The sequence below is a fragment of the Desmodus rotundus genome, chromosome 6, assembly GCF_022682495.2.
Source record: "Desmodus rotundus isolate HL8 chromosome 6, HLdesRot8A.1, whole genome shotgun sequence".
NCBI classification, from domain to species: Eukaryota; Metazoa; Chordata; class Mammalia; order Chiroptera; family Phyllostomidae; genus Desmodus; species Desmodus rotundus.
In genome coordinates, this window is record NC_071392.1 from 9702559 (window position 1) to 9721427 (window position 18869).

Sequence of the window (18869 nt, forward strand, 5' to 3'; positions counted from 1 at the left end):
CAACCCTAGAGAAAAATGTGCAAAGAAACCCAAGCCTTCTCAGAAGAACAAACCCAAAGGGCTAACAGGCACAAGGAGCGATGCTCACTCGCTAGTCCACAGAGAAATGCAAATGGCAACCACGGAGCTGCCACTCGCACCCATCTGACTTGCAAGCACTAACAAGCTGGGGAAGCCAAGTGTTGGCGGAGCTGCTGGTGGGAGTGTAGACTTTGCCGCCGTTCTGCTGCGCAATCTGTCACTACTGTCACATTAAGAAAAGCCGTAGCTGATGACCTGGCACTCCTACTCCCAGGTCCACGAGGGGACCGGCATGTAAGGCTTCCCCTGGGGGGGGAGGGAGACAGGGAAGGTCACACAGGCGGTGACACCATGGGGCACTATACAGCTGTCCAAACAAGGGACCAGGTGAGCACCCAGCACCCAGTGGATCTCTTAAAACCCAGTGCGGAGGGGAAGGGCATTGGAAGCAAGACGCCAGGCACAGAACTGACAGCCTGAGCATCAGTGAAAAGGACAGACACACAGAACACTCCACAGTTCGCAAGAACACAGACACAAACATTCACATTGGAATGCGTGCCCGTGGGAGGAGGAGACTGGAGCAGAAGTGGAAACGAGACAGAGTCGGTTTTAAAGGTCAATTATAGAGGAGACCCTTGCATAGATACAGGATGGTGATGTCACGGGAACTGAGGACCGATACACCCCAGGCACCAGAGATCCAATCGCAGGCCGTGGAGCCCCCTGGGAGGCACATGTATTCACGCACACGGCTATCCATCCACCTACAGGTTTATAGGCTCCTCTGGAGGCACGTGAGAAGAACGGAGACAGAGGAACCAGGGGAACAGAATTAGACACACAGGGGGCCAGGAGAAAAGAGTCAGGTACCGGAGGGGAAGGAGGGCCTTCCTGCCCAGGGCTGGGCGGCAGCTTGGGTGGGGGTGTGGACTGAGGGCTCCCAGGGGGTGTTGGTCCCTCTCCTGTGGAACGTGGCAGACCCACTGGAGCTGCCCAAGGTCAGGTGTGGATTCCAGGTGCATCAGGTGGCCAGCCTAGCACACAGATGTCAGCACCTTAGTCCCCGAGCGGAAAGGCATTGTCCACCTGGAGTGGGTCCTCCGGGCTGGCAGAAGCTTGGGGTTATGGCCATGCCATCTCCGTGAGATCTCCGTCCTCACCTGTAGGGACAAGGGGAGGACGTTAGAACAGGTTCCCATCCTTTTCATTACCTCCTCTTTACTCAGCCCCAGGTGGACCGAGAGTGCCAGGAGAGGCCATGAAGGAGAAACCAAGACAGAGCTGTTGGGGCAGGAGAGGCCATGGTTGGCCACTGCCGAGGCCCACCTCTGAGCGATGCCACTTCCTCCTTCCCGTGCAGGTTCCCTGCTGATCCCTTTAGCTCCTTCCTGTCTCCTTGAGCACCGTCTTTGTCTGGACCCAGATAAGGATAACTACTCGGTCCTCCCGAACAGCTTAGACTGTCCCTGCTCTGGGGTTGGGGCGGCCACTGCCCACTGCGCTGACCTGTGGCCCCTGGGGAATGGGTCCAGGGGAAAGGACCTGAAGGGAGAGAGGGCTTCACGCTCTGTCTGGGGACTTGTGGTTGAGGAGGTGGAGAGAAACAGAAAGAAGAGTAGCCTGGGAGGTGCAGGGGAACATCTGTATCTTCACCTCTCCAAGGGGCTGTGGGGGCAGAGGGAGCGAGAGGCTGCAAGCCACCTGGCAGCTGAACTTAGGCTGTGGTGAAAGACAAAAGGTTCAATGTTAAGGTGAGCTGTCTGACAATGAGCTATTCATAGGTAGTAAGCTCCCTGTTGCCAAAAGTGTGTAACAACTCTCTGGTCCCTAAGACTGCTCTGGGTACAGAGCTCTTTACAGCTCTTGGTGGAATCCCCTTTCCCAGGCCCCACCTGCCTCACCCAGGGCTGTTCCTTGCCTCCCCTGCACCCTCCAGGGCCCAGCAGCCACTGCAGTCCAGAGTCAGGGGTGGGAGCAGAGAGAGTCAGAGGAGAGGGAGCCAGTCCGACACAGAGGTGGCAGGTGAGGGGAGAGCGGCACCCCACAGCTGGGGGACAGGCACGCACACCCAGGTCTCCCCCAGAATGCAGAGCCCACAGCAAGCCTTTGGTCACTACAGGGAGCCTGTCTGCACCTATAGCACGGGGCCCGGCTGCCTGGGGCACTGAGTTCAATTCTCTTACCTCTACCCACAAAGTAAGTCTAAGGAAAACATGCCAGGCATCTTCTGGTTGGGATGCTTGAATTAGCTCCTCTCTGCCTGCAATCTCTCCATGTTTCTACAAGCACATCAATACCATCTAGTCCGTCTATCCTGTGTATGTCCTCCTCTGCTTGGGCTGTTCTTTCGGTCTGTCTATCTCTTCCAGGTTCCCTCTCTCTCTCTCTCTCTCTCTCTCTCTCTCTCTCTCTCTCTCTCTCTCTCTCACTCCTGGAGCTGGCTTATTCCCTCTCCCACTCTCCCTTTTGTTCAGTTTTTAGGAACACAGAGCCCACCCCTGGATCTGCCTTCTGATCCGCAAAGGCCTCCTCCACCCCCTTGCTGAATGGAGAGTAATCTTGGCCCAGCCCAGAGGGAGGATGGGTAAAAGATGTTTTCAGAAGGCATTCAGGTTCAGCTTGATCCAGAAGCTCAGGACAGACCCCTTCGAAGGATCGCAGGAGTCAAAGTTTGGCCTGAGCTGGGATTTACAGGGTCTGAGCAGAAGGCAGGGGGCCTTAGGACTGGTGGGAGGCTTGGCTCAGTGGGCAAGGATGGCCTGGAGAGCCACATACCTCTTGGTTGAGGAAGCAGTACAGGACGGCAACGATGAAGCCCTGTGAAGCCAAAGAGAAAGGACCCCATCAGGATACCTTGGCCTGGCCTCAAGGTGTTTGTTGTCTTTCTACTACCTTTTCCCCTACCCACCCTCTGGGCTGTGGCTTGAGCCAGGTCTTTGAGCAAAGGGGATGGTAGACACATTACTCGCTATGTGCCAGGACTTTGTCTCATGTAATCATCATAGCAAGCCGGCCAAGTCTGTGCTGTTGGCCCTATTTCTCTAGCTTTCTTTACCTGTGCATCCCTCAGTATTGCACACAGAGCCTGGTATATGATGGGTGCCGAGTAAATGCTAGGCAGATTGGATCGACGTGTGGATGGAGGGGTAGGTGCATAGAAAGGTGGATGGGTGGATGGATGGGTAGGCAGGTGAATAGATAAGTGGGTGGATGGATGGATGGATGGATGGGGAGATGGATGATTAGGTAGGTACAGGGGTATCTGAATTAATAGGGAGATGGATGGTGGAAAGTGGACAAATAGTTGAATAAACAGATGGGCGACGAGAAGGAAGAATGGCCAGCCGAGCAGTCCTCACCCTGACATGAAGTCAGTCAAGCCTATGGGCAGCAGCCCCTTCCTCCTGCCCCAGGCCTCCGAGGGCAGCAGCGCCTGTGGGGGTCCTCACCTGAAAGGAGCCCAGGCCCAGCTCCAGGGGGAGGCGGACGCCCAGGCCAGCACTGTCAGGCAGGAAGTTGAAGATGATGTAGTGAACTCCAAACAGTGGGATGAGGAGAAGCGTTGACTTGGAGAGACGCCTGCAGGAGTGGAGGAGGAGCTTCAGGCTCCCAAGCCTAGAATTGCAAACTCCCTCCTGCCCCCTGCCTTCTCTCACTTCCCACCAGCTCTGCATATCAACTCTTCACCCCAGGGACCTCCATCCTCCCCACATGCACCCTGGGCTTCCTTACTTTGGGCCCCTGGGCACTGCTTTTCTCTATGCCAAATGCTTCTGTCTCAATTTATTCCAATCAAAGTCTATGAATCTTTCAAAGTCTAGTTCAAAGACCACTTCCTCCAGGAAGTCTTCCCTGACCATACCCCATCCCTATTCTCCAACTAGAAAGGACCTCCTTCTGCAGGTTCTTACAGAAGTTGATCCCAGCACTCATCAGCCTATTTGGCCTGGCACGTGGGTGTTTGGAGCCTCCAACCTTCCCATCCTATGATCTCCCGGAAGGCAGGGACCAGATCTATTCTGTCTCTGGGAACACGGGGAGGAGCATGGGCCAGGATCAGGAAGGCCCGAACATGAATAAAACAGAACCACACTGACTCCTTCCAGTTATGCCCCAGAATCCCCCAAAATGTGCATGCATGTTACCAGTACTGAGACTGGGCATGGAGACTGCCCTGGGCTGGCTCCAGTTTCCTCAGCAGGATGCGAATAATATTGAGAAAAAGCCCAAAGTTCACCTGGAAATAGAGGTGCAGAAAGGTGGAAGGCAAGATGTCAGGGGGTGGCCCTGGTGGCCTGGCACGGGGCCTCTTTTGGAACTAGAAACCCCAAATCCTTGAGACACAGGGCTGTGCAGTGGATGGATGCACAGGCCATTGCTCTAGAACTTATAGGCTGGAGACTAGGGGGTCCCACGTGCCAACTTCAGAGGGCAGGGGCTCAGACCCCCCGCCACCTTCCGTCCTGGCATCAAGTGTGGGAGGCCAGGCCTTGCCCGCATTCAGCATATCCCAAGGGCTTCTCTGGCACAGAGCAAGTGGCCTTCACTTGGCACAATTGCTAAATTGGGGACATGGGCACATTCACCAAGGCCATGCAAACCACTCCCGACCACCCTGTGTCCTGGTGGGAGCAGGCACCACCCCACCCCTCCCTTGCCTGCCCAGCCTCTCGCTGCAGTAGTCCACGAGCTGTGACCAGGTTGGTCTGGACTCTGAGCTAGAAGGGGCCTGAGCGCCGATCGAGACCACACCCTGGTTTTACCAACGAGACTGAGGTCCAGAGAGGGCCTCACAGCCTGGAGTCATGTTTCCTACAATACACAGCCCCTTGGGGGACCCAGGGCGGTTGGGTGAATAAAGCAGAGGACACTGGCCCCAGGGGCTGACCCCAACAGAGAGGACGATGGGCCCTTTGATGATCCACCAGTAGGGGGAGCTGTCATCCAGGTCCCAGCACCTGGGGAGAGGACAAGTCAGGGCTGAGGCTGAGGCTGAGGATGGTGCCCCTTTCCATGGTAACCTCGTGAGCCTCCCTCTTCCCTGCTGTCTGCCTACCGGTATCCTGGCTCCTGTCCCTGGCCCTGGAGCCTCCCAGCCTCCCCCACCTCCCAGGCAGCCTATCTTGTCTCTCAGAGAGTTGGGTCCCTTTTAGAAGGACGTCCAATCCATTCTGGGCTCACCCTTTCTCTCCACCTAGATGGATAAACTTCTGGAAAATCAAACTATTTGCTGCCTTCTTGCTGGGTTCCAGGAGGCCCCAACTTACACTCGCCCCCCCAACCGCCCCCACCCCCAACCCCACCGCTGCCTCTCCCTGAGCGTCGAAGTCCTAAGAATCCAGGGCCCCTTCCACCAGGGCTCTGGTGTGTACTATCTACAGACTGCCTCCCCATCTCCCACCCTGTCCCAATCCTGGGAGCTCCTGAAGGCGGGACCGAGGCTCCTCCTCCTCTCCCAGCTTGGAGAAGAGCCATGCTGCCTGACCATGCCGCCCACGCCCCATCCCGGGGCCTCACGACCGGAGTGACGAGGTCACCCAGACTCACGCAACATCCTCGAAGGCCAACTTGCAACCCACCCACGAGCCAGTGAAGAGCAGGGGGAGCCCTGTGGAACACAGAGGGGACACAAGGGAGGAGTCTACATCCTTGGCTCAGAGACCTGCCCCCACCTCTTACCACCACTGCCCACCACACAGGGCACAGTGAAGGCAGGACTGGGCCCCTTCTCCAACCCTCGCTGTAGGGCCACTGATGTCCCTTCCCCTCACTGAGCCGAGGGGGCCTCCTGGGACATGCCCAGTCCTGCCCTCAGGACTCACCCCAGCCAGCGAGAACCAGCTGCCAGAAGGCTGTCCTGGTGCTGGGCGACGTGGAGGCCAAGAGGCAGGTCAGGTAGACGGCTTCTGCCAACAGCCAGCTGAAGTTGGTCATGGTGGCAAAATGGGAGGTGGCCACAGAGACCTTGCACAGAACCTGCGGGCCGGGGACTGGGTGCTTCAGAGCTGGGACACCCACTGGAGCCCACCCAAGTCTCCCTACCCCACCCAGGGCCCCTCCACCTTGGCTGCAGCAATGTAATGTGGTGGTGAAGAACCCAGATGTGGGATCCGGTGGCCTGGGTTCAAACTGACCATCTGTTAGCTGGGCCACCCCCTCCCTCCACCCCAACCCCATGCCTGAGCTTCTCATCTGTAAGAGGAGAACTTTCTGGGCTTAGCTCATGCCCTGACCGTGAGGACTGAGTGGACACGGTGTACAATTGCTACTCTTGCCACACTAGCCCCACGCTTCCTGAGCTTGCTCCAGTGCCTAAAGCGGCAGAGAGGGAGTGCCAGGTATTCACACTCAGCTCTGGCCTGCAAACATCCGCACACACACCCCCTCCATTCACTCATCTGCCAGGGCTCACACGGCCCGGGCTGGGTCGCAGTCCCACCACTAAGCAGCTGTGTGACATTGCCCCTGTCCCTCATCTACAAACGGGAAACATGTAGGAAAGAAAAGGTGATGACATTGTTTATGCGAGGCAGCTAGTCTAGTGCCTGGCACCTAAGGGCTCAATAGACCTTCTTCTTGTTGTTTTTCTTTAATTAACTACTCCAGGTCATTGGTTGGTTTGCTCCTTCACTCATCTGCCCATCTCCAGCACCGTTTTCGAGTACCTCCTAAGTGTGGGGCCTCCGTAGTCTGCCTGGCTTCATTCACTTTCTATCTCCTCACCTTCTCCCTCCTCCCCTCCCCCACGATGCCTTCCCTGTCCCTTGCACACGTCCCAGGTTCTCCTGTATGTGAGTCTGTTCATCCTGGTCCCTCTATTTCACTGTCCTCCCTCCCATTCCCCATCACTGCTGCCCACCCAGCTCCCAAGCCGTCTCTTCCCTGACACTCTCTCTTGTTCCCTCCCAGCTCTCAGCTCCCTTCACCTGGTTCTCCCTTAACCTTGCAGGATGCCTTTCATGGAGTGACTGCTCTCGGGTGGAATGTGGAAGGGGGTGGGTGTGCCGATAAGGAGTGGAGAGTAGAATACAGGGAAAGACCTGATTGGCACCAGGGGCCAGCAAATGGCTTGAGGCTATAGGGCCTGACCCCGGAGAGGGGTGGGAAGGTAGGGGGCGATTTCCTGTCCTGGAACTAGCAATGCCAGAGCCCAGGTTAGCTAACAGGGCTGGGCAGGCTCCGGCAGGTGCATCTAGGTCTCTGATCCAGCCTCCCACCCACCCCCACACCCCCGGCATCCCCCCAGCCGTGGTTGTTACGCTGGAGAAGCTGCAGTGGTCCACGTTCTCGTCATGGAAGAGGGAGGCATCCTTCAGGAACACAGCTCCCGCCTTGAGGATAAAGGTGGTGAAGAGCTGGATGTGGATGTAGTTCCGGGGGCAGTGGAGCCTCCTGCGGGGGTGGGGAGGAATGAGGAACCGGGGACATAGTGGGAGGAGGCAAAGGGGGTTCCGAGAAGAGGGTAGCGGGGTGGGCTTTGAATTTGGGTGGCTATGAATACACAGAGGAGAAAGGAGGCCGGCATTCCAAGCTGCACATGAGCAAAGGCAAAGAGGTAGGGGTGAGTCCCGGGAGGGGTCTACCCATGGGGAAAAGCAAGGGACAGCTTGGACACGGGCGTGGCACCTGGACCCGGGAATCTCTCAAATCCCCAGGCGAGGAATCGAGCTCGGTGCTGTGCACAATGGGGAGGCAGCAAAAGCTCCTGAGCAGGCGACATGGATGGCAAACCTGAGAGTGACCAGAATGGCGATGGCCACCAAGAGGGCCACGCTAGAGACGCTGTGTCCCAGGGTGTAGATGACCTTCACCGTGGAGAAGTAAGATCTCTGGGGAGCGTGGAGATGGGGAAAGTCTCAGAAACTGTGCCTCTGGGGAGCGGGAGGCTTGACCACTAGCAGGTCACTCTCTCAGTTCTACCCCCAACTCCCCGCTGGGGGGCCGAGGTTGTCCGTAGGGACCCCGGCAAGCTTCCTCCGGTGAACTAAGTGTTTATGTTTCGCCGGCCCTCTGCCTGACCCTCTGCTGGTGCCAGAGGGGGTGGTGGAAGGGGTGCCTCACCCCCACTGGGGCTCTGGGGCTCTGGGGCTGGGAGAGGCGGCGGGAACCCCACGTCCCTGGGGAACGACAGAAGCCCAGGAGGAAATCGGGCTTGTTTGTTGACATTCAGCTTGCTTGTCGGCTTGGAAACACAATGTCCCCAAATAAAGGGGACAGTCGGCGACCACCATCAGGGAAAGCTCATTCTCTGACCAAGTGTGTGGTCGGTCTCAGCCCACCAGCCTGGACCCCAGGACGGAGGAGGTGCAGGCCAAGGAGGGGAGCGGGGCGCCGCCCCCCGAGGGAGGCTGGCAATCGCTGGCACTCTGACTCTCTTTCCCCCTGATAAGCGGTCAGACTCGGGCTTCGCCTCGCAGGGCGGAGAGCGAAGAGATGCAGGGTTATGGGCCTGGCAGCACCTTGAAAAGCCCTGCTCGACTCACAGACGGGGCGTGCCAGCTCTAGGCAGCATCCCTGCGACCACTTGTGGGCTGGAGTTTCCCTCATTTGCCCACCCCACAGCTGAGCACACTGCTCCACAGGCTGAGGATGAGCCGGGGAAGGAGCCTGCCCAGGACCAGGAGAAGACCTTGTGTCCCTGGAACCACCCAAGACTCCCTGCCCTGGAGGCCTGGGTACAGAGATGACAAGCCAAGGAGATGGTGGCCAGCACGTTGGCCCTCCTAGCACAAGCCCCCCTCTTCCAGACACTGCCACCTTCTGGACATCTGCTGTAATCAACACTCCAACCTGTGGGCTGTAATGGAAATGATGGCCCCTACACATAGGCACACCAGCCCCCCCACCCAACATCCACAGTGAGCCTTCCAGCACGAAGCCTCATACCTCCTCGGTCGGCAGCTCCAGGGGCACAGGGCAGGCCACGGCGTATGGAGGGAAGGGCTCAGACCAGCCAGTGGTGGTGCAGTCCCGCTTCACTGCGCCTGGGAGGCCAGCACAGGTGGGGAAGCAGAAATCCGGTCACAATGACGCCTCCCCTGTCCCTGGGAGGGGCTGGGGAGCCAGGGCCATGGACTGACCCTGGCAGGCTGCACAGACAGCCCCTGAGGGAGGCAGAGGGAGGGGAGCCTTCTCGCCAGAGGCCTGGGTTCCAGGCCCTGCCTGGGACACACTCTGGGGCCTTTTTCTCTGGCGCCTTCTTCTCTGGCCTCTATTAACCTGAGAGGGTCATTCCCCCAAGAGGCAGAGTGGTGAGTTGGGCCCCCAGGGCACTGAGGGCCGGGGGGAGGAAAGGAGGCTGTCTGTGCTCCTGGAGGAACTGTCCACCCCTGACACCCAGGCCAGGGAGGGGAGGCAGAGTGGGGCAGGGGGGCTCTCCCCGCCTCCCCCAACTAGGCAGCTGGTGGCATCGTGCATAACAAGCTCTGCCCACTGTACCTACCACACAGCCAACCCTTCAGCAACATCCAGGGAAGGTTACTCCCATTCCCTGCTCACTAAACCTCGCCCTCTGTAAGGTCACAGGTTGGGAAACCAAGGGTCAGGGAGGTGAATTGACTTGCCCAAGGTCACACGGAAAGAGAGGAAGTTGTTCAAATCCAGGTCCGCCTGCCCTCACACCAGGGATGTCTCTGCCGTATTCAGTCACCACCAGGTGAAAACACTTCCCCTCCCTGCCCCCCACCCCCCAGGACACTCACCTGGCTCTGTGCTGAAGTGAGAGAAGAAATCTGGGCAGGGGAGAGTCACCCACTCACCAGGGCCCACCACCGGCCAGCACAGCAGCCCATCCCAGGTCAAGGGGCAGCCTAGACAGATGGGTGGGACCAGCACGGGTTCAGCCCAGGGGACAGCCCTGTCCAACATCCTGAGAGGGGGGGCTGGAGGAGGTGAAGGAGTCCAAGAAGCCATCCCCTGTCTCCTAAGCCTCGTACCCAGGGTGGTGTTGCGCGTCCCCTCTGCTCCTTGTAGACATGCACTCTCGTCCTCTCTCAACCGGCTAATGAAGTCACACTCTGGGTGCGCATGGCCCGATACCTGCAGGACAGGGTTAACGGACTGGCCGAGCCATTTGGTGCTTCTTCTGCGGAGGGGAGGGGAGGGGAGGGGAGGGGAGGGGAGAGCCATGGGTATCAGAAGTTCTCCAGGCCACGGTGCCACCTGCTTCGTGGGGAGAGACTTCCACACCGAGGACGGGCAGTGGGGATCCCACTGGGCTCCAGCTGAACCCCACCCCGGCCCTGTGGCTCCCAGACTTGGAGCCTGGCCGCGGGCAGGAGGGTCTGAGCTGGCTACTCACGACTGGTAATAGGCTCAGCAAGCAGAGGACGCAGGCACCCCACACCCGGCAGTCCATGGCAGGGGCTCAGCAGGGTCCTGCCGTCAGCCTTTCGGAGCCCTGGCCCTCTTCCCTCCCCTTCTCTGGGGGCTGATTGCGTAGGCAGAGGCCAACAAAGGGGCAGAACCAGCTGAATATTTACCAGGATTGCAGGACACCGTGCCCAGCTGTGTCCTGGTGTGGGACTCTGTGTCCCCGGCTGGGAGGGGCTGAGCCCTTCCACCCCCTTCCACCCCTTCCACTCTGTATGTCAACCTGTGTGCCTGTCTTGATAGCAAGGGTCCAGGATGGTGACAGCCACAGGACACTTCCTGCCCCAATAGGTCCATACTCTTTACCATTTTGCTGGCCCATTCTGGAGAGAGCCTCCCTCCCCCTCCCCCGCACCATCTCCCTACCAATGAAGGAGGGTCAGAGAAGAAGCCAGAGACATGGGCTGCCCTCAGAGACATGGACTGCCAGTGTGGTTGGTGATCCCAGCCTCGTCCCAGGGCTGGAGGGTGGGCTCAGGGCTGTGGGGACCCAGCGGGGGTGGGAGTAGGGTGTCAGTGGGGGCTAGAGAGGAGAACGAGTTTAGGAAGAGAAAGGTGATTGCGAAGCATGTGTCTGGACTGGCTGAGAAGGTGGCCCGTGGTCAGAACCTCATTCCTTCCCCTGGCCAGGACGTCAGCCTGGATGCGAGGGGAAGCCTGCACATGCGAAGACTCTGGACTTCAGGGCAGAGGGAGGGATGGGGGCGGGTCGGAGTCCCTCCAGAAGTCCTCATGGCAACAAGGAAATCGAGGCTGAGGAGTGGGAGGGAGTTTTCAAGGCTGTCCGCGGAGCGGCCATGCTGAGTGGGACAGGACGACTGTTCTCAGCGGCAGAAACAAGAGGCCTTGCACAGCCCCTCAAACTGTTTTCAGCGTGTGTTACCTGATCGTTTTTATTATACTTTTAGACTGTAAAAGGTAGAGCCCCACTGGCCAAGGTAAAGACAGTGTCTAAACGACCCTGGACCTGGCAGAGCATTCTGGGATTTGGAAGCACATGTTTACCGTCCACTGATGGGCTGCCCCAGCATTTGCGTCCCCAGAGCTCGCCGGGCGGGGCACCACCCCACCAGCTGTGTTTACACCTGACGGGAATCGTGAATGAGGAGGGCCCCCCGCCCCCGCCACATCTGGATCGTTTTACATCAGCTAGGTTTTATTTTTCCATCTGTCTTCGTCAGCAACGAGGCGTTGAAGAAAAGTATATTGAAAAGAAAACATGAACCTCCCCAGGCCCCAGACCCCCTGCCCTTGCACAAGCATCCGAGTGTGCGACCCCACAAGCCAGATACCTGCATGGCGCTCTTCACGGGTTCAGGGCACCCCCCACACACACACTCCAGCAAGCTCCTCCACCGCAGTCCCCGGGAGGACTCACAGGCTCAGAGAGTAGACCCCTGGGAAGGTGTGGCTTAGAGGACAAGCTAGAACCTTCTGTCCTTCAGCTACGAAGAGGCAAGAGCCCAAGGACAAATATCACCACTAATCACTGTTGATAATTAGTGTCAGTTTCATTAGCATTAGTGATGGTTAATCATTGATATTGATACTTAATAATTATTAATATTATGTGAATTAGTGGTTCTTCAAAGGGAACAATTTATGCTCTCAGGGAACATGTAGCAATGCCTAGAGACAGCTTTTATTACCATAACCAGGGGTCAAGGTCAAGGGTAGGAAGGAGGGAGGGGTAGGGAAGTGCTACTTGATGTGAATGGATAGGAACCAGGGATGCTGTTAAACACCCTACAATGCACAGGACGGCCCCCACACCATAGGACGAACCAGCCAGTTCACAGGGCCAACAGGACTAAGGTTGACAAGCCCCGATCTAATCGCTCACGTCCCCAAGGATCCCTCAGGCCCACTGTCCCTTCTGAACAGGCCAGGGTCACCGAATGCCCACCTGTAACTAGCTCTGTAGCTACTCAGCATTCAATTCTGCCTCCACCACTTGCTATCTATGTGACCTTGACCAATTTATTTAACCTTTCTGAGACTCAGTTTCCCCACCTGAAAAGTGGGGATGCTCCCTTGCTTGCAGGGTGGATGGGATAAGTAGTCAAGGAAAACATATATAGTAAAGGGCTTCACACAGACCAGCCCACGGGGGACTCATTGCTGCCAGCACAGAACAAGGATGAACTATCAGCAAATACGGTTAGAACAACCGAGTCTTTGTACGGGAAAAACAAGATTAGCTCTCTAGCTCACGTTTACCAAGTGTAAATTCTATAAGTTTCAAAGCCCTAAGTGTAAAACAACAAAAGCAGATGTTTTCCGATGATGGAAATTTCTCCTTAGAAGAAAGGAGACTTTCTAAATAAAAAAAATTAAAACTATAAATACAAGCTTAATACATTTGACCACATCAACTTTTTTTTTTTAAATGTGTGTTCAAGAAAAGACAAATAGGTAAAACTACAAGCAATAGTTGTGGCCAACAATGACAAATAAAGAGATAATATAAAGTAATAATTTAAAATACCTGCAGATCAATAATAAAGAGAAAAATAACTCAATAGAAAAGTGAGCAAAGGATATGAACAGGCAACTCAAAAATAAGTAACATGCAGGACAAATAAACAGAAAGAGATGTTCAATGTTACCAATACTCAACAAAACAGAGAATTAAAATAATAATGGCCACCCTTTCCCACCTGTCGCACTGCCTAAGAAGCCAGCGTCTGACAGTATGAAGCCCAGGAACAAATGCGGGGAAATGGCACTTCCGTATATCCAGATGGGGGTGAACTTTATGCACACACTTCGGAAAGCAATTCACTGCGATCAATTGGATCGATAAATGAATATACCCTATACTCCAGAAGTTCCTTTTCTGCATATGTGCCCCAGAGGGCAGTGTTGCTTATGACATGCAGTAAAACCCAGAAAACAGCAACGGAATAGCTCGATAAAATAGGACATATTCGTGCACTGAGATGCTGTAGGGCATCAAAGAGATAAGTTAAATCTACTCATGTCAACATGGAGAGAGTTCACAATAATGTATTTGAGGAACTTCTGCTTCCAGCCACGACAGAATAACAGGGATGGATTTGCCCTCCTCCTGCATTAAAAACAAGAAATCCAAACAAAATAGACAACATATTGGGTTTTAGTGGGTGAAGGAAAAGAGCGCATATGACCTCCTCCACTGACGCAGACAAAGCCTTTGATGACATCTGGCGCCCTTTCAAGATAAGAACACTCAGTGTGCTAAGGACAGAGTGAGCTTCCCTCGCACGATATGGGCCGTGTACGAAAACCCACGAGAACAGCACACTCAGTGGTGAAAAGCCGCAAGCTTCCTCCCTAAGATATCAGGAACCAAGAGGGAGGTCTGGTTTCTCCACTGCCATTCAGCATAGTACTAGAAGGTCTGGCCAGAATAACTGGGCAAGAAAAAGAAATAAAACGTACCCGAATGGTGGGGGGAGGGGGTAATGTATGTGGGTGTATCTCTGTTCGAAAATAACGTGATCTTACCTGTAAAAAATTCTAAAGAGTACGCAAACATACACACACACAGCTGTTAGGGTTAATGACCAAATTCAACACAGTTGCAGGATACAAGCTCGACATGCAAAAAATCGGCTGTTTTCCTACACACACAACAACAATCTGAAACGGAAATTACGGAAACCATTCCATTTACAAAAGCATCAAAAAGAATAAAATACTTTGGAGTGAATTTAACCAAGGAGGTGAAAGTCTTTCACATAATAAACTGCAAAACATTTCTGAAATAAATTAAAGATCTAAAGAGAGAAAAAAAGATGTGAAGAAAGGGAAAGATATCTTGTGTTCAGGAACCGGAAGACGATATTGTTAAGATGGACATACTTCCCAAACTCACGTACAGATTCAAAGCAGTCCTTGTGAAAATACGGATAACCTTTTTATTTTCAGAATTAGAAAAATCCATACTAACATTCACACAGAATTTCAAGGGTCCCTGAAAAGTCAAAACAATTTTGAAAAAAAAAGAAACAAAGTTAGAAGCCTCATACTTCCTGATTCCAAAACTTACTTCAAAGCTACTGTAACCAAAGCAGTGTGGTACAGGCAGAAAGATAAATAAGCCAGTGGAATAGAATAGAGAACCTGGCATAGAATAGAGAACAGGGTTAAAAATAAACCCTGGTATATATGGTCAGTTGGTTCTTTGACGAGGTGACCAGGACCATTCGGTGGGGAAGGACAGTCTTTTCACCAAATGGTGCTGGAGAAACTGGGTCTCCATGTGCACAAATGAAGTTGGATCCTTCCTTACCTTACATTACATACAAAATTAACTCAAAATGAATAAAGACCTAAACTCAAGAGCTACACCTAAAATTCGTAGCGGAAAACACAAGGGAAAATCCCCATTACCTTGGATTTCACGATGGTTTCTTAACTATGGCACCGAAAACACAAGAAACAAAGAAAAGGAGACAAATTGGACGTCATTACAATTAAAAACTTGAGTGCAGCAAAGGACACTATCAAAAGAATGAAAAGACAACCCGTGGAATAAGAAAAATATTTGCAGGTCATATATCTGATCATGAACTAATATTCAGAATATATAAAGAACTCTTAAAACTGAACAACAAAAAAATAAACCACCCAAATCAAAAATGGGCCAAGGACTCAAACAGACATAGTCCCCAAATGATATAGACATGAAAAAGAGTTCAGCATGATTAGTCATTTGAGGGATACAAATCGAAACTACTATGAGATATAATGTCACACCCACTAGGATGTCTGTTACTCTTTTTTAATGGAAAATGAGGAGTGTGGATGAGGATGTGGAAAAATTGGAATCATCGTGCAAGCCTGTAGGAATGTAAAATGGCGCAGTTGCTTTCGGAGACAGTTTGGCCGTGTATCAAAAGGTTAACCATAGAATTGCCATATGACTCAGCAATTTCACCCCTGGGTATGCATACAAAAAAAACAAAACAAAACCCTGAAAGCAGGAACTCCAACAGTACTTGCCTCACAGCAATGTGTTCGGCAATATTGGTCACAGTAGCCAAACGCTGGAAACCAGCCAAGCGTCCATCAACAGAGGAGCGGACAAACAACATGTGGCCTCTGCCCGGAACGGAATATTACTCGGCCATAAAAAGGAATCAGCTTGTGACACGGGCTACAGCATGGACGGACCCTGTAAAAGGAGGTTTGCTAAGTAAAAGAGGCCAGACACGGAAAGACAGAGACGGCAGAATTCCACTTCAGTGAGGCACTTAGAGTAATCAAAGTCAAAGACCCGGGAAGCGGAAGAACGGCTACCGAGGTCTGGAGCAACGGGGGATGGGCGGTTGTTACTTCATGGGTAGGGAGTTCCTGTTTGGAAAATGAAAAGTTCTGGGAATATGGCAGACAGTGATGATGGTGGCCCAACACTGTGAATGCCCTTGATGTCGCTGAATTGTACACTTAAAATGCTTCCAATGGTCATTTTTATGTGATGCATATTTTACCACAGTTTTTAAGGGGAAAATAATTAATTAAAACAAAACTATAATTAATACAGCATAGGTAAGAAGTAAAAAGTGTGAAATAATAGGAAAAAGGACTAGAGGAGGGAACTGGAAGTGGGTGGTTATAAAGTTCGTATTCTGCATGAAACAGTGTAATACAGTGGGGAGGCAGGTTGCAGCAAGTTAAAGGTATATATTGGAAATTCTTAATCTCCCACATCACAAAATAAAACAAACAGATATGGTTAATTAGCCCAAAACTGGAGATAAAATAAGTCACATCAAAACTGATTAATAAAAAAAGAAGAAGAAGAAGAAGGAAAAGAAAGGGAATAAAGTGGAAACAAAGAGCAGATGGGACAAATAAAGGGAAAAGAGCAAAACTATAGAAGTAAACCCAGCAATATTAACTTAAAAATTCAATGTAAATGGACTCATCGCCCCAATTAAGGAAACTGTCGGATTGAAAGAGAAATCAAGACCCAACTATATGCTACTTTCAAGAAACTCATTTTCAGGAAAAACAACCAAACAGTAGTACTATACAAAATTTTAAATGATCGCAGTTGCTAGTGTTTCTTTCTTCCCTGCATCAGGGTCGAGTAGGTCTGTCCCACACGCCGGTGGGCTCCTTGAGGGCAGGGACCGACAGGTTCTTCTCAGAGCGGGGCCCACAGCACAGCACCCCGGGCACAGGACCACAGGTTTTCCGTCCTCTCTATGTCTGGCGCCCCCTGGTGGTCCTGTGGAGCAAACGCAGCCCCTTCCTGGTGGTGGCTGTCTCAGGGTGGCTCTGGGCTTGCCTGTTGCTGGGACTGGGGTCTTTCTTGTAGCTGGTGAGCGGTCTGAGGGAGCAGCAATTTCTGGATACTTGGCTCAATGTCCCTTTCTGGGCTGAGCTCGAGGCAGAAGGTACTCAGAACAAGGCCAGAGTGACCCCTGCCCTGGCTAAGTTTTAGCCCCTGGCCCTGCTCCCTGACTCTGCCCTTTCCTCTAGCACAGGATCAGGGGCCCTGGTACCTCAGAATGGATCCCTACAGGCAGAGGCCCCCATCCTTGGCCCTCTGAGAGGGCGCCACACCCCGCTGGGGCTCTGCAGGGGCACTGGCTGTCTGTTGCCATCAGCCACTCTCTCAGGGGCCCTCCGACCCAGCTCTGCATTGGGCCACGGTCAGAGGTCAGGGTTGGAGCTCAGCCTGCCATCTATTTGGGGTCTTCAGCGAACCAGGGTTGGAGCTCAGACTGGGGGACAGGTCAGGACTAACTGTGGGGCCGGGTCAGGCAGTCTCCAGCCAAGGTCGCGATCAGGAAGAGAACCAGGGCCGAGGGTGTTCGGGGTACCATTAATGATGCTTCGATTCCTTGGCCTCTGGATGGCAAAGCAGGTTCTGCTGTGAGGCTTCCAGTCTGTCTCACAGAGGCAAAGTGATTTTTCTGCTGAACGGAGTTTATGGTCCCCAGAGAAAAGCACCTGCTATGGTCCCCAGGGAGGGGCAGGGTGGGGCAGGATGAGGTGTGGACCGGCAGGGGTGCAGGGGGGGCGCTGGCCTTCTGCCGGCACCCTCCCTGCCCCTGCGAGAACAATGTGACACTTTGTTTTCTTCCAACCGAAGAAGGTGCTTGGATTTGAGCATGGATAGCTCATCTCTCAGGAACTTTAAACTTACACAGACTTTGCCCTCCCTCTCCCAGAGCCAGCTTTCTCTAGCCGGGCCCGACCAGAGGGCCTCCCCGTGAGGGGCACAGGCCCAGCTGTCTCTGGTATGTGCCCAGCAGGGACAATTGTCCTTATTTTGCAGAAGAAACCGAGGTGCCCCAGTTCACACAGGAAACTGTTCTCTCAGTGGGGTTGGGGACCAAGTCTCCTGGCTCCCAGCCCCCAGTGCTCTCTGTGGCCCAAGTCACACACTGTGGTTCACCATAAGATTCTGACTCTAAATTTCAGTGGCTTATTGGGCCTGGAAGAGGTTTATACACAAACTCGAGATGCTGGGAGCAGAGAGCATCGGGGGACAAATGCCCGCCACACCCCACAGAGAGAAGAGAGCAGGGCTGCACCCCACACACTGTGCCACCTGCACCCTTCCCCAGACTTCCCAGATGAGGCCATGCACCCCTGCAGGCGGAGGAAGGACTCAGCTGCCGAGCAGGATCCGCCATTTTGCCCACTCTCCTCACAGGTGGGGAAACTGAGGCCCAAAGAGGGCTGGAGACCTACCCAGGGTCACACAGCCAGTCAGGAGCAAAGCTAGGGGGCTACCTGGCCAGCCACTCCTCCCAAACAACAGAAGAAGGGTGTGCCCATGAAAAGTGGCCCCAGGTCTGGTGGAGACAGAGCAGGGGGGCTGAGGGGCCCGCCTGAGCAGCGCCGGAGGGGGCCAGCAGCTGAGGAGGGTGCTCCCGGCTGCAGTGTGGCCATGGTCGGGAGGGGCCCGAGTCCCCCACAGTTAATGGCCTCCTGCCACAGGCAAGACTCACATGGACAAATCTCAGGAACCGAAGGGGGAGGGAACATCCCGGAAAAACATCTGCAATAGGCCACCATTTTTATCAAACTCAAAAAAGGTATATACACAAGCATGATAATTTTTTTTTTTTTTTTTGCCAAGGAATGACAAACACAAAATTCAGGAGAGTGGGCATCCCTGAGGGCTCTTCGGGGAGCAGAGGACGGGCACATAGCTAGACGCACATTGCTGGAAAGGCTGAAGTTCTCGGGATGAGGAGCAGGCTCATGGGTGTTTACTGCATTACTCAAGTTCATCACTTACTTCTCTAACAGTTAATACCAACACAGAGCTTACTCTGTGCCAGGCCCTTTGATAAGCACGTTACGTCCGTGAGCTCATTTAATCCTCACAACAGCTCCATGGGTGGGTCCCCATTTTACAGATGAGGAGACTGAGGCACCAGTGCTTTGTTGGAGAGCCCACAGCCAGTAGGAGAGTCTGGATTCTCACCCAAGCCACCTGGCTTCAGAGCCCAGGGTCTAAACCG

The 18869-nt window shown here is 53.8% G+C and overlaps 1 protein-coding gene across 1 annotated transcript; it reads right to left on the reverse strand.

Annotated features, from left to right (window-relative positions):
- Positions 1 to 826: 826 nt before the first annotated feature.
- Positions 827 to 10381, reverse strand: GHRHR (growth hormone releasing hormone receptor). The gene is made up of 13 exons (XM_024563104.3): positions 10325 to 10381; positions 9960 to 10062; positions 9726 to 9833; positions 8911 to 9008; positions 7756 to 7853; positions 7284 to 7416; positions 5847 to 6000; positions 5572 to 5632; positions 4913 to 4982; positions 4170 to 4261; positions 3474 to 3603; positions 2800 to 2841; positions 827 to 1184 (listed from the first exon to the last, which is right to left on the reverse strand). The coding sequence occupies exons 1-13, from the start codon at positions 10379 to 10381 to the stop codon at positions 1059 to 1061; spliced, it is 1272 nt and encodes a 423-aa protein (XP_024418872.2). The 3' UTR covers positions 827 to 1058.
- Between the last annotated feature and the right edge of the window lie 8488 nt (positions 10382 to 18869).

Excerpts from the sequence above, each read along its gene's own strand:
- GHRHR (XM_024563104.3), bottom strand. The coding sequence starts at position 10,381 with ATGGACTGCCGGGTGTGGGGTGCCTGCGTCCTCTGCTTGCTGAGCCTA. Across the intron at positions 7,854-8,910 it reads TGGAGCTGCCGACCGAGGAG|AGATCTTACTTCTCCACGGT; the intron begins GTATGAGGCTTC and ends CACGCTCCCCAG. Across the intron at positions 6,001-7,283 it reads ACCACTGCAGCTTCTCCAGC|GTTCTGTGCAAGGTCTCTGT; the intron begins GTAACAACCACG and ends CCCGGCCCGCAG.